This window comes from Ixodes scapularis, unplaced genomic scaffold, assembly GCF_016920785.2.
Source record: "Ixodes scapularis isolate PalLabHiFi unplaced genomic scaffold, ASM1692078v2 PGA_scaffold8__174_contigs__length_109621045, whole genome shotgun sequence".
NCBI lineage: Eukaryota > Metazoa > Arthropoda > Arachnida > Ixodida > Ixodidae > Ixodes > Ixodes scapularis.
In genome coordinates this window covers 106,808,360-106,822,212 of record NW_024609883.1, presented here as the reverse complement: position 1 = coordinate 106,822,212, position 13,853 = coordinate 106,808,360, and the positions used below count along the sequence as shown (strand labels likewise).

The following is a 13,853-nucleotide window of genomic DNA, read 5'->3' as shown; positions in this document are numbered from 1 at the left end:
AATCAGAGCTTGGAGTTCTGACGTCATCAAAACCCTACCAAAAGAAGCAGACAAGCTGGCGCTTGGCATTGTTTTTTTTTTTTTTTTTAGGAAAAGGCCAGCGCACGTTTAGCAAGTTATTGATCGTCAAAGATTCATTATGAGCAGTATTTATCGAAGGTGATAAATTTGTTTTATGCCCCCCTTGAAAGTACTATAAAATAATATTGGGTCCGCATATAATTGACTGCATGTCACTTAGCAGTTCACAGGAGAATTACCACACGAGAACAAGAAAACAGAATTGTAATTTCCACAGTGAAATTTTTTGGTTAGGATAAAAAAAAAAATTATTTCGCCTCTTAAAAAAAAAAAAAAAGCTTGATTTTTTGTGAATATATCGGATTCAAATAATGCTGGGCGCATCAAAATTGAATGCGACATGGGGATGGGACACGAGCAGGCTGTACCAGTCGGCTTCCGTCTCGGCGAGCATTCGCCAGTTCGACAAAATTCGCCGAACCTTAAAAGTGTCCGAAGAATAGCTCGAGCTTTCGGAATCGCCAACCCAGACGCGTGATTCTGATTAGTGCTGATGACATCTGATGGAACAGAAACCTAACAGCTTTTTTAAGCCGCAAGAAAAGCAATTTTCTTCCATGTCTTCCGTATAAGATAAAGCTTGGAGCTACCAACGAACGCATTTTTCGTAGAATATGAAAGTCGGTGATTCTGGTAAGCGATATTTATCAAAATAAATAAAAAAACAAATGGTAGATGCCTAAGAAAAAAAAAAAGCAATCAAACTCATGATTTTTAAAAAATTGCTTTGCCTATGCGAGCGCGAGTGCAACAAAGCGTGGTAAAAGGCAAGTTGGTTTTGCATGATATTGATTAAACTGCCCTGCCATGTTATACATTAAACGGAGCTGAGAAACAAAAATGGGCAAACACATGTATTTGCTTGTGAAGCCTTTTGCAATGCTACACTCTCGCGCCCGCACGTTTGATGATGTAAGCAGTCTGTGAGACTCTATAATTTTTTCACGGTTAATTTGACACGATGAATTTGTGCTCTTTTCAGATCCAAGGAGAAGTTAGACAAAGTAAGTCGGTTTCATCAAACCCTCCCGTCTGCTAGCTTTCTTAGCGCATTGCAAAGTCGACCACTTCGTTGTCGCCATAATCACGTCGCAATAATTTTTTTTTACGGCTGGCGCTAGCAACATTAAAATCAATAAAGGCATTTGTCAAACGTTTCCTAACTGGCAGTTATCCTTAACCACAAAAGAAATCAAAGCGTCCCCATGGAGATCAAGAATGCCTTCCCTTACAATTACATTGCAAATTAGACAAAGCGATGGCTCCACATGGTTAATAAAAAGATATCACGATTTACTTTTTTGTTTTTGCATACGCGATATGAGTTAATTTTGTGCCATCAAAAAGATCTAAAATTTAAGAACAAATAAGCTAAGCAGAATCTAGTAACTTACCCAAAACAAACTGAAGATTAAAAAGCTGGTTCCCTGCGTCGTATACGTCTTTAAAGGGATGCTGAACCGAAATGTGGATTCCTCAAAACACGCGGCAAAAGCGTGCAACGGGATGCTACAAACACCAAAAAAAGAGGTGCATTTGGCAGGAATGTTGACGTCATGTTTCTCCGAGAAGGAGAGGGAACGGCCTGGCGTCTTCCCCGCCTCGTGGCCTTGAGGGAGCGAAGCGAAGAGAGGAGGAAACTAGGTATCTTGACGTCACGCGCCTCGTCGGCCTGGTTCCAATCTCGACCTCTTTTTCCAGAAATACGGCCGTCCATTTGAGATATCGCCTTACTAGTAGTGCTGCAGGGATTGTAGCGTCCCGCCTACATCTCCAGCATCGTTTTTTTTTAAATCCAAATTACGGTTCACCATCCCTTTAAACAATCTGCCCCGAGTATATGATTTATTTGAGTTAAAAATATCTCATTATCGGTTTCACATTAATACTACTAAATTCCCGAAGCTGACGCATGTATTTGTTTTGGTCAGACTCAAGTACAAATCAAGGTGGAAGATGCAGATGTCGAGGAGACGGCCGTAAACAATCCAGGTAATTATTTTCGTTTAGTTTTTCAGGAGTTTACTACTTTTTGCAATCGTGACAAACGTTGACAATCAGTTGCTTTCCGCCGCTGTGCCAACTTTCTTTTTAATATGTATGCTACTGTTTTCATCAGGGTTGTTGTAGGCATAGCCATACGAAAAACAAAAAAGCATCACAACAAAAATTGCTTGGTTATCAACCGTAATTGTTATAATACTTCATCTCCTAAAGTCACCGGAAAAACACTCGAAGAAAATAGAGCCTTCACTCATCGCAAAAATGATATTTTTTTAGCTCACGAGAAATAAATGCGCAGGGTTAGAATTAAATATTTTATTTTATAGGTAGATTATTCTAGATCTTGAAGGTGTAAGGCAAATACAAATATTAAAAAAAATGTAATTTCGTTCATGTGACTCGTACGTATAGTGTGCATGTTTCCCTCGGGAATGTGCATTTAAGTGACTCGCATATAAATGAATGGATAAAAAATAACGACTGTACCTTTTTTAATGGGCGGTAGCTTGCGCTACCTAGCCTCAAAACAACAAAACTTGATTTCCCCTTTTCCCCTTCCAAGCCAATGCGTTTATGTAACTATCACCAGGCGATGAAAGTGATTACCAGGCAGACCTTCGAACGATCGGGCAAAAAAAAAAATCCTTTTCGTCAACTAACACCAGACCCACTGGTGTTAGACTGGGTTGAGACTTTCAGCCGGAGCCAATTTCTCTCTGTCCCGCCTGTCCCCAGCTGTGCTATTTAGTTGTGCATCATTCAATTTTCCCTAGATAATTTGCCCCAGCACTCCAACCTCCTCTTCGTTGCTTCTACTCTCCTATAATCCACCCTTACATAATCTCCAGCAAAACCGAGGGCCACCGGTGGCCCTCGGTGTCGCGCCTTCGAGAAGGGCAGGACTAACCTCCTTACATTTTAGAATCTCCATGCTCAACTGTCTTCGTCTCCTTCTTACATATTGGACACATTCTATCTGTGTCTTCAAATTTGGCCCTATACGTTTTGTTCTTAAGTGAAGCGGTGTCGCAAGAGCAAAACGTCCGCTAGCCTGCCGTATTTAGTGCGTACTACGCAGAGACAATGTCATGGGATGATCACGTTAACTACATTATATACAAATTGTCCAGCATTGTTGGCTTGATACATCGTAATAAACACATATTTCCCCTTAAGGTAAAGTTGTTAATATATAATTCATTATTTTATTCCCATATAAACTATGGTCATCTAGTATGGGGCACAACTACTTTTACTAACTGTAAAAAAATATTCATTTTGCAAAAAAAGATTTTAAGAAGTATTTGCAAAGTCCCACTCGAATGTCCAATGGATTCACTTTTTACTCAACTGGGTGTAATTAAAATTTTTGATTTGTATAGATATCGCCTTTGCGCAAAATATATGATTGAAAAAAACATGCATGTACATCATCTTGAATATTTAGCGAATCTAACACAAAAAGTACACTCGTACCAAACGCGCATTCTGCAGCCCTGGCAAGTGCCTCTTTTTAGAACAAATTATGGCCATTATACTATAGCATACACACTACCGACCATCCTTAACCACCTTCATATGCACAACATAGAACTTGACACGTCATCGGTGGGTACCTTGCGGGACATGATACTCTCTGGGCAAATCGGCCACGATTGAACGGTGCCTTTGTGTGTATTTTCTGAGTATTTTTATTTATTTTTTGTAAAGGGGAATGTACTTGTGTTTTGTGTATTGTACAATTAATTAACGTAGACTATTTTTCTGGTTTTTTCTTGAACGATGTGGGGCAGTGCTATTTTTTGTCTACTCTTAAATATTGTATTTTTTGTTATAGTGCCTTGAACGATGAGCAAGTGACGTTATGCTATAGTGCCTGTTTATTTTCTTTAGTTTCATATATCTCATTGCCAACTGTTCAATCTCTTTTTTGTTTAGTGTTCTCAGTGTATTTCTTTTTTTTTTTTCATGCACGCTGCTTGTAGCTGCTGCTTTAGGGGGGCTTAGAACTAGTCAAGCTGTACACACAGCTTTTTTCCAAAGCCCCTACCAACACTGTACCTTTCTTGTTGGAAATAAACCTATTATTATTATCAATACCCCTAGACGACACGGCCGTAGTGCTGGTCGTTTAAGGGGTATCGTAGTAACGTTACTCGTCACTGGGACTGAAAAAGAAGGCAGTACCTCAGCTTCAAAGTAACGCGTTATTTTCTGGTTACTCCGAATGTGTCGTTTTTATGAGCAGTAGCTGCTTCCAATACTTGTCGTCATCAATAGTTCCTTGATATTAACGCGTCCAGGAACTGCGGTCATACCGACATGGTTTGGTCACATATTTTGATGGTCTATCTCGAACTAAGATGAGAACTACAGGTTGCGTAATTGTGTCATACACGTTTCCTTCCAGAAGGTAAGGAACTAAAAACCTTTAGTCGTTCCTTTAGCATAGTGTAACGAAGGTATGTTATTCGTTCCTTCTCTTAAAAGTACAAGACTGCCTGCCCATATTCAAATCGTCCCCTCTACGTATTGTTTTTCCAGCTGACCACGATGAAAGCGACGAAAATGAGGAAGACGAGGAAGACGACGAAGAAGATGACGACGACGACGAAGACGACGACGAAGATGACGACGAAGACTACGAGGACGAGGAGGAGTCCGAGGAAAGTGACGAAGAAGACGAAGAGTCCGTAGCGTCTGCCCGGCCCCGCCGCATGTCCGAGCTGAACATTCAGACCAAGATACGCCCCATTCCCAAAGCCAGCTCCTTCTTCATCTTCTCACACGACAACAGGTGGGTGGCCACCCTGTCTGGTTCTTTGGTGATCTTGTGATTTATGGTGGATATTACGGGCGTCCGAACAAACAAAATGAGAAGCGATACAATATTTGAAAACTTACCGTACCAAAATCTTTCTTTTGTCGCAAGTTGCGGTTTCCATAGGAGCGGTACGCCCACTATGGTGGAGGGCTGTGCACAGCCACGTTTCGGGGCCAGACTAATGTAATTTAAGTGATTGTGGGATATGAGAGTATTAGTGTTAAAAAGGCGAATAAAAATCTTAAAGATAATCTAAATTGGTGAAATACTTTTTTGGAAATGTTTGCAACCACGGGGTGCCCTCATTGATTACATTTCAGCATGTGAGAAACTGAGTTTCTGGGAGTTAATTTTAGCTGAGCCACTTGCTAAGCCCACTGGAAGTGTGCTTAGTTGACCCGGACTTGTTTGCTTCTAAAGGGGCATTCGAATAGGGGAGGGATGTGCTTGACGCCAGCGGTTGGCAGAACCAGCGGGACTATTCACCTACTCCGGCATTCACACGGACGGCGGAAGGCCGACAGGGATGTCAGTGTTAGCAGACGAATTTAGCGGTCGCACTCTCGACAGCGGGGATTGGTGCTCGCAGACGAGAGTGGAAAAATAAAGGCGTACGTGACATGGCGGTAAGCGATATGGCAGCAGCTCTGTTAAATACAGAATACAACACACCGCTTCCTGCTAAAAAAAAAACAAAAAAACACAAGATGTTGGGTGAAAAGGTGGATAGAACACAAAGATAGAGAAACCCAAACCCAGTTGTACGAGCTTGAACTTTTTGAGGAGCAAGTACTACAAAAGGCGGAAATCCTTGGCTCTGCAGCGATCAGCACAGATTTTCGCATCCTCTAAGGGGTCCACCGCCAAACTAATCATAAGAGAATTCGGTATTTGTTAAGGTTCTGTTTTCGGCCCGGTTTCAGGACTTACACCGTGCAATACCGAAATTAATCGCTTTGAAGCGAGGCCTAATGCTCAGCCCTCGGTCTGACTGTCACAAGCACGAAAATGGTCACTGTTATGAGCCCAGGTTTCACATCTACGGATCATTCCCCCGCCAGACTGGAGACGAAGTAAGCTAAATTGATGGCCACCAATTCCCCAATGTCCGGAACCCATGGTTCCCCCTCAAGACCACGCCACAACCAGCTGCACCAAAGATCAAAAACAAAAACACCCACAACATCAACCCCTCACCCTGAACCATCATAACCATTTTTATTTCACCTGTGAAATACCATTGCATATTATTTAGACGCGGCTCAAGAACCCTACATATATGGCGGTTTGCCTTTTTGCTGCACCGCGGCTCTCTTGAGCTAAAATAAAGATCACTATCACAATCATTGATAAATATCAAAGACTCTTTGGGTACCTTGGACGACACGCGCAAGCCACAGCAAGATAGGCAATCCCGATGCCACCGCCAGTATCCTGCAGAGAAAGATCTGTGAAGTTGCCACACACGCGAAAAAAATGCCGCTGATTGCAGAGAGATTTCCCGCCAAAATGGGGACTGTGCTGTCCAAACAAAAGCTCCCCCATCCCAGGGGAAGGTCTACGTCAGCGGGCTTCCACACAAAGGCGTCACGGTGTTGTCATGTTATTCGCACCCCGGGGGACAAAAGAAGAGAATTCTCCCCCGTGGAAATCTGCTAAGTAATGGTTAGGTTACGCGTAAGGGGCCTCAAGGTATAAAATAAGGTGACGATGATCATTTATTATGAAATGTAATCAAAGCGCCTCCGACAGACTTCACGATGTTTCTGTTGCAGGATACGAATCCTTTGCCATAAGATCATCAACCACAGCTACTTCGGCAACTTCATCCTGGTCTGCATCCTCGTGAGCAGCGGAATGCTGGCAGCCGAAGACCCCCTGCGCTCAAACACCTACAGAAACCAGGTGCGTGTTCCTCGGCTCCCCTGAATACAACGAGGGTCGCTACGTTAAGTTCTTGAACGCAGGGAGCCTCGATGACTGTCTCTTTTAAGGTCGGGACACTTTTGGTTAAATGCAATGTCGCCAGAGTATGGTGCTGCACGGCTATAAATAAAATTCGAAAAATCAAATGCCCCTCAAGCGTTACACAACGCTACGCACTTAAAAATATAAACAATTATGCGGCAAACCGGATGTGTTGTCGTTTTCAGAAAAAACAAAATGGTGTGTATGTGTGCGTGTCTGTGTGTTTGTGCTCTCTACTTGACGTGTATGCTGGCAACACACCCCCATTTGAAACTTAGATTAGAATTAAGCTAATAGGGCAATTAAGCCTCACCTGTTGTAAGGGATAATTTAGTCAACAGAAACCACATCTGGTGAACTCATACCAGTAATACATTTGTGGGAGCTTCTTCTTGAAGCCCCAAAGTGGAAGAAAATGTTACGCTGAAAGGCTTTGTTTCTTCAGAGCAATCTTGTGAAGTTAAGCGAAACAGTACCTGTCGCATCTAGAAGGCTACGTTTGAACTTTTTTTCTCTCAACTTCGAACACATACATATCTCGTTTGTCTCCCGGAGAGGAATTCATTTTGCTTTACATGTCTTGCTTAAAGTTTATAACGATGCCCGATGCCCATAAAATACCAATCTAGTCGAAGACTGACAACTGCTCTCGAAGATGGCAAGCCCGCAACAATTAGTAGCTTATGTTACTGCTGCTCTAGATGAGTCTGGGGGCCATGCGAATATTTTAATGAATACTTTCTTTTCCGTTCTTAATTTCAATGGTAGCTGGCTTCGTCCAATAATTGCAAAGTACGAGTCAGTAAGTTTTCGTAGTCACTTATGAAAAATCCTCTTCGAGTCAGTAATGAGGTTGACCTGTTTAAAGTCGGAAAATTGATATGCCCTTTTGTACTATTTGTATTGCGAAAATTAGTTTAAAACATGGTAAAGGTGGAGTCAAACCTGGTTCAGAAATGTCCGTATGCTGCATCTTGCACAATCTTGCCAGTTCAAGGTCACGCTTTTTTTTAACACATTCAGACGTGCCCATTGCTTTACTTCTTTTTTTGGGTTGCAATAACATATAAAGTGCCTGCACCAAAGCCTCTTTGTAGTGATTTTTCTTGTGTGATAATCTCACTTATGTGTCATCAATATCAGTCAACAAAAAAAAAAGAAAGTGCATACATAGCAGCGCTTCTCCTGAGTACACTTATTTTACTTTTTCCCCGTTTTTAGCGCGCTGCTTGACCTTTTGTCATCATGAATCAATCAGCCCATATCGCCACCCTGATTAAGAGTAACATCTAAATAGTCCTTGTAGTCACAAAACGTAACTGCTGGCTAACTGGACAGTTGGAAGAAAATTGTTAAGTCTTGTCATTGAGATGTCAAGCGAGAAATTAGACATCCCATTAAAGCATGATTTATAATTTGCCACATACCGCCTTTCTTGAATGTTTGACCTCGCTCCTTCGCCCACATCTTTATTAATCATTGGGGTCTAGCAATGAGTACATCCATGTTTATTTTTATCTTGTTTCAGATCTTGAATTACTTCGACTACTTCTTTACTACCGTCTTTACCATTGAGATCACACTCAAGGTAATGTATAACTCGTGTAATAGTGATGGTATAATTAAATGGTAAAATGATTATAATAAAAGCGCATTTTCTGGTGCGTCTGCTAAGTGCATTAACCACTATCCCGCAGTTTATTCCCTGCTATATTTCAGGTGATCACGTACGGAGTAATTTTGCACAAAGGCTCCTTCTGCAGGAGCTATTTCAACCTTCTAGACGTCCTTGTCGTCTGCGTTTCCCTCATTTCTTTTGGATTTGGGTGAGTGCTTGCTTTCCATCTCGCTAATATGAAATCGCAGGGCTCAGTTGTTTCCAGGTGTTGACCCGTTGAGGACAAACGTATTTGGCAACAATGTCGGCGTCGGAATTTTAATTAACGCCTACCAAGAAAAGGCCGATGTTCAGACTCGACCTTGTGTCACGGCAGAAGATCAGTTCGAAGTGGGGTGGGAGAAGAGGGAACGGAAGTGGATAACGCTGCCTTGAAACACTCCCTGCAGATGATGTAATTTAATCTTCACTGTTACATTGGGTGTCACAATGGCAAGACTATGATTTCATTCGTAACTCCAACCTCGCGCATTTAATCCCCCTTTCCCCGTTTCACAATTCGGACACCAGGCCGCGCAAGTTTTTGCTCCCGGGAGCTCCTCGCTCCCCTTCTTTGCTTCTTTTTCCGCTAGGAGATTTTATTTTTATTGGAGTTGAGAATAGAACAACCTTGACGTAATCTTTCTACCAATGTTTTGCGCACTCGAGACGCCTAGACGAGACAGAGGTCGCAGGCTATCCTATCCTTAATTTCTACGTTTGAACGACTTTGTCTTATTTTATTATAATTCTATGGCATGTGAGAGTAATCTATTAAGTGTTTTTACTTGCATTTACAGTTTTGTCCTTGTGGGTTTTTTAACCATTCTGGCGTTCTTTGTTTAAAAACCTGCATTAACTCGATGGTATCGCATATCTTTTGTTTCGCGTCCGCTGTAAACATTGCAAATGGGCTCCGTTCCTTGGTGCAGAGACGGGACCATTTCGGTGGTGAAAATCCTCCGTGTCTGCCGTGTATTACGTCCACTCAGGGCCATCAACAGAGCGAAGGGCCTCAAGGTAAGCCGAAAGCTGCGCGCTTGGAATGTTTCTTCTGAGATACTCTTAAAGGGGGATCGGCTTTTCTGGGGACTTCACTACTTGAGTCATTTTCCTGGATCGTTAAAGCTAATTGTCTCGCTTCCAAGACAGTTACACGCGTGTTTGAATCACGGGACAAGCTAGAAAGCGAGCAATATTAAAGACAGGTATATTTCCCGTCCTCCACCGAAGCCCAGAATACCGGTCGTCTCAACTAGCTAGTCGAATTTCTGAATCTCACGCATTCACTAACTGAGAAATTCGAGGAGGCCGCCGGCCTGAATCCTTTCAACATACTGGTTTCTTCGTCTCTCTCGCTTTTCTGCAGCACGTGGTGCAGTGCGTCATAGTGGCTGTGAAGACAATCGGCAATATTATGTTGGTGACGTTCCTGCTCAATTTCATGTTCGCTGTCATCGGTGTGCAACTCTTCAAGGTAAAGATCTTTCTCTACCGTAGCCCCTTTCAGTATGCGGGCTTTAATCGTCGAAATCTACCAACCAACTCGCGGCTCCGATGTTGGCCCTACTTTCGGCAAAGTTCATGCGCACACGCTGCACGTAAACGTTTCTGCGCACGCGCGATGCCCCCGCTAGGTGCCAGAAAACGAGGACATGTTTGCAGACAGTGTGTTAGTCTATACGACTTCCCATTCCTTCAAATTTCTAGTTTATTAACTGTAATTTTAGTGGACAAAATCTTCGTTTTACCCGACCGATCATTGTTGCTCACTTATGTCCTATTTGTTACAGGGAAAGTTCTTCAAATGTTCAGACCCTTCCAAAATGACACAACCCGATTGCAGGTAAGTCTTGAGCTGAGAATTCTTGCTACCTACCTAGGTCAGTGACACGGGTCAACCGGTGCACGCAAAGGGAGAGTCATAACGAGAAAAGAGTCAAAGTACAGGCTAGCTGGTGGAAGTCAACCATTTCGTCGTTTACCCTGAGACTGGGTTTTGTTTTTGAAGAGCAGAAGTAACAGAAAAAACAGACAGGTCTCAAACTCAGCTACAAGTTTATTTCAACAACTTCCTCTTATATAGTTCGTTCTCGTCGTCATCAACCAATCACATACGACTTGTCCTCTGCACCGTGACTTTACTGGTTCCACTCTATCACAATAGAAGCGGACACTCCCAACGTTTCCAAGTGAAAAGGTTCTAGCAGAAGAAATGCCTCACAAAGACTTCAAGCAACTCTTTTGTGTCCTCACAATAAACAGGACAACAGCCCACAACAACATCCCACTCAAAACTGGTCACCTCCAAAATTATAGAAAACAGACAATACACACCAATACACACCACAGACAATACACACCAAAGAAGCCTTTCAGGATGACTAAAAAAAAACACTTAAAACTGTAAAAATTGCTTGCAGCGGTTCCCTATTTGCATGGAAGGTTGACTAATGCAATTTCCCAACGATCTAATCCTAAATGGCAGGATATGAGACTGGTAATGGCAGGATATGGGGAAGAGTACATCAAAAGGCAAATTGCCCTACAGTGCAGGGAGAAGAAGGGGAAGACGCAAGAAATCAGGGATAGGTACGCTGTGGTTCCGTGTTTTCACGAGGTGTCCCACAATCTTAGAGCAGGTGCAAAACAAATATGGCGTGGATGTCGTATTCAGCACGGATTTTAGGTTAGATAGATTGACACCTTTTGAAACGGTACAGAGGGGCTGTCAGAAGGCGCATAGGGAAAAGTCAGTGCCGTGCAGCGTAGGCGTGGTGTATGAGGTTCCTTTGGCGTGTGGTTTTAAGTATGTAGGCCAAACCTCTCGGTGATTGAAAGATCGTTTAACAGAACACAAAAGAAATGTTAAAAATAATGCAGCAAAATCGGAGTTGGCTAAGCATCTGGAGGAGTGTAGAAACTGCACAACGGATTGGTCTGGAACGGATGTAGTTGTTAAGGAAAGCAACGATGTTAAAAGGGTGGTAAGAGAAACAATTAGGATTAGATCGTTGGGAAATTACATTAGTCAACCTTCCATGCAAATAGGAAACCGCTGCAAGCAATTTTTACAGTTTTAAGTGTTTTTTTTTTTTTTAGTCATCCTGAAAGGCTTCTTTGGTGTGTATTGTCTGTGGTGTGTATTGGTGTGTATCGTCTGTTTTCTATAATTTTGGAGGTGACCAGTTTTAAGTGGGATATTGTTGCGGGCTGTTGTCCTGTTTATTGTGAGGACACAAAAGAGTTGCTTGAAGTCTTTGTGAGGCATTTCTTCTGCTAGAACCTTTTCACTTGGAAACGTTGGGAGTGTCCGCTTCTTTTGTGATAGAGTGGAACCTGTAAAGTCACGGTGCAGAGGACAAGTCGTATGTGATTGGTTGACGACGACGAGAACGAACTATATAAGAGGAAGTTGTTGAAATAAACTTGCAGCTGAGTTTGAGACCTGTCTGTTTTTTCTGTCACTTCTGCTCTTCCAAAAAAAAAAACCCAGTCTCAGGGTAAACGACGAAATGGTTGGAGAGTCATGTGCCAGAAGTTTTCGGCTAGTGAGGGAAGGAAAGGACTTATTTAAGCTGTAGCACATGCTGAAGCGTGATGTCTGAGGAACTTGACTAATTCTGTGACTTCCACTAAATTAGGTATTTTATTAGGTAGAATAACACTTTCTCAGCGCAGATAAAGATTCTGGTTGTTTAGCGCCACGTGTTAGTGTGTATTGTGTTTATTGATTTTTAAAACAGTATTGCTAGCCACCTGTACGGTGGTCAAGAATAAGGTGAGCGCCATTTCGCTGAATATAAAATTTACAGAAAACAAAGACGCAAGGGAATCTCAAATAACAAAAGCAACGCGCTACTATAATACGGCAAAGCTATAGGTAGACTAAAATTAAATGTTTACTGCACACTGCACCTTAAAGATTTATTTAAATTTTATTTATATTAAATAAAATTGCAATAAGACTAATATAAAACTCTGGAGCATGCTCCCGAGCATGCTCCGGAGTGTGAACGATAATAGTTCCTTCTCAAGAAGTGACAGATACAAGGGAGGTTTAGCAGACGGTGTTCCTAAAGCGATAGGAGTACTAAGAGCTCATGCTGGCTCTACAAAACATGCCCTGGAACGAGCGTACAGAGCGTTCTCGGTCACATGAAAACGACCTTCTAAAGCCTCACGAGGAGTTAATAATTTAATACAGTAATTAAGGTGTCTGAAACACGTCTCCTACATGTGTGTTTGGTGTCCTATCCGGATAGCAAGTCCCCTACTTCTTTTGCGGGAGTTGAGGTGACGTCGAAAAGAAGCAAAGCTCTGATTGGCTCTGATTGAAGGATAGGGGATAGAGCTCAAATCAAGCTACCTTGAACTCTACCCACTATTCTTCATTCAGAACCAAACAGAGCTCGGGGTTCTGACGTCACCACGACCCCTGCAAAAGAGGCAGACAAACTTGCGCTCCGACCTCCACACATGCATCGAAAGTAGTCCCGTAGTGGCAACAAATGTCGTCATAAAAGTCGGAGCGTCACGCTGTCGGATATCGCGATCCTGGCGGTTGGTCGTAGAAATGCTGGCGAAAAGCACGAGCGAACGCGAGTGTCGCTGCCGTCGCGGCATCCCAACTCTTCGCTGCCGAAGGTTCTGTGGACTGTTTAGCTAGAGAGTCACCTGCAGCACAACAGACCTCTGCTACATCCACCACCGCTGCTGTAAAACCTCCAGGATCACGGCCAACGACGTGACAATTCCATGACGTCATCAGGCGGAAATCGAGGAACCACTTTTTTGAGCGCGGTAAACACACCAGTCGCCACCATATCGGAGACCCGTTCCAGGTACCATACAGTAATCAATATCCTACGCCGGGCGCCATTGTTGCTCAGTGCTTAGTTGTCTGCTCCTAAATGCTCAAAGGCAGACCTGGGATCTTGGATAACTCCGATAACAGATGGCAGTGAATGCTCACGCGCTGCCTGTTCTTTTGCCTCGCGCAGGGGAAAGTTCATCATCTACCAGGGCGGAGACATCACGCGTCCTGTGGAAGAGGCACGCTCGTGGGACCGCAACAACTTCCATTTTGACGATGTCCTCAAGGCCATGCTCACGCTGTTCACCGTGTCCACCTTCGAGGGATGGCCAGAGTGAGGGAACTGAGCGCGTCTGCTCTCATAGGGAGTATTCGCTGGTGACCATACCTGAGTCCACGGCTGCTCAGCACGTGCTGACTGCGAGCCTCCGCAGCTTTTTTGCCAACGTATATTCCAAAACATCAAGATTGTCGGTATCAAAAGTCGAAAAAATATTACTGCT

The 13,853-nt window shown here is 43.1% G+C and overlaps 1 protein-coding gene across 1 annotated transcript in view; it reads left to right on the top strand.

Annotated features, from left to right (window-relative positions):
• The window catches only part of LOC8032775 (muscle calcium channel subunit alpha-1), an 83,607-nt gene that overhangs the window by 30,019 nt on the left and 39,735 nt on the right, over positions 1-13,853 (top strand). Inside the window, exons 15-24 of the mRNA XM_040505074.2 lie at positions 1,064-1,085; positions 2,013-2,073; positions 4,630-4,882; positions 6,685-6,814; positions 8,406-8,465; positions 8,597-8,703; positions 9,467-9,554; positions 9,904-10,011; positions 10,328-10,380; positions 13,538-13,684. Coding sequence (XP_040361008.2) covers positions 1,064-1,085; positions 2,013-2,073; positions 4,630-4,882; positions 6,685-6,814; positions 8,406-8,465; positions 8,597-8,703; positions 9,467-9,554; positions 9,904-10,011; positions 10,328-10,380; positions 13,538-13,684 — 1,029 coding nt within the window. The remainder of the gene's footprint in view (positions 1-1,063; positions 1,086-2,012; positions 2,074-4,629; positions 4,883-6,684; positions 6,815-8,405; positions 8,466-8,596; positions 8,704-9,466; positions 9,555-9,903; positions 10,012-10,327; positions 10,381-13,537; positions 13,685-13,853) is intronic.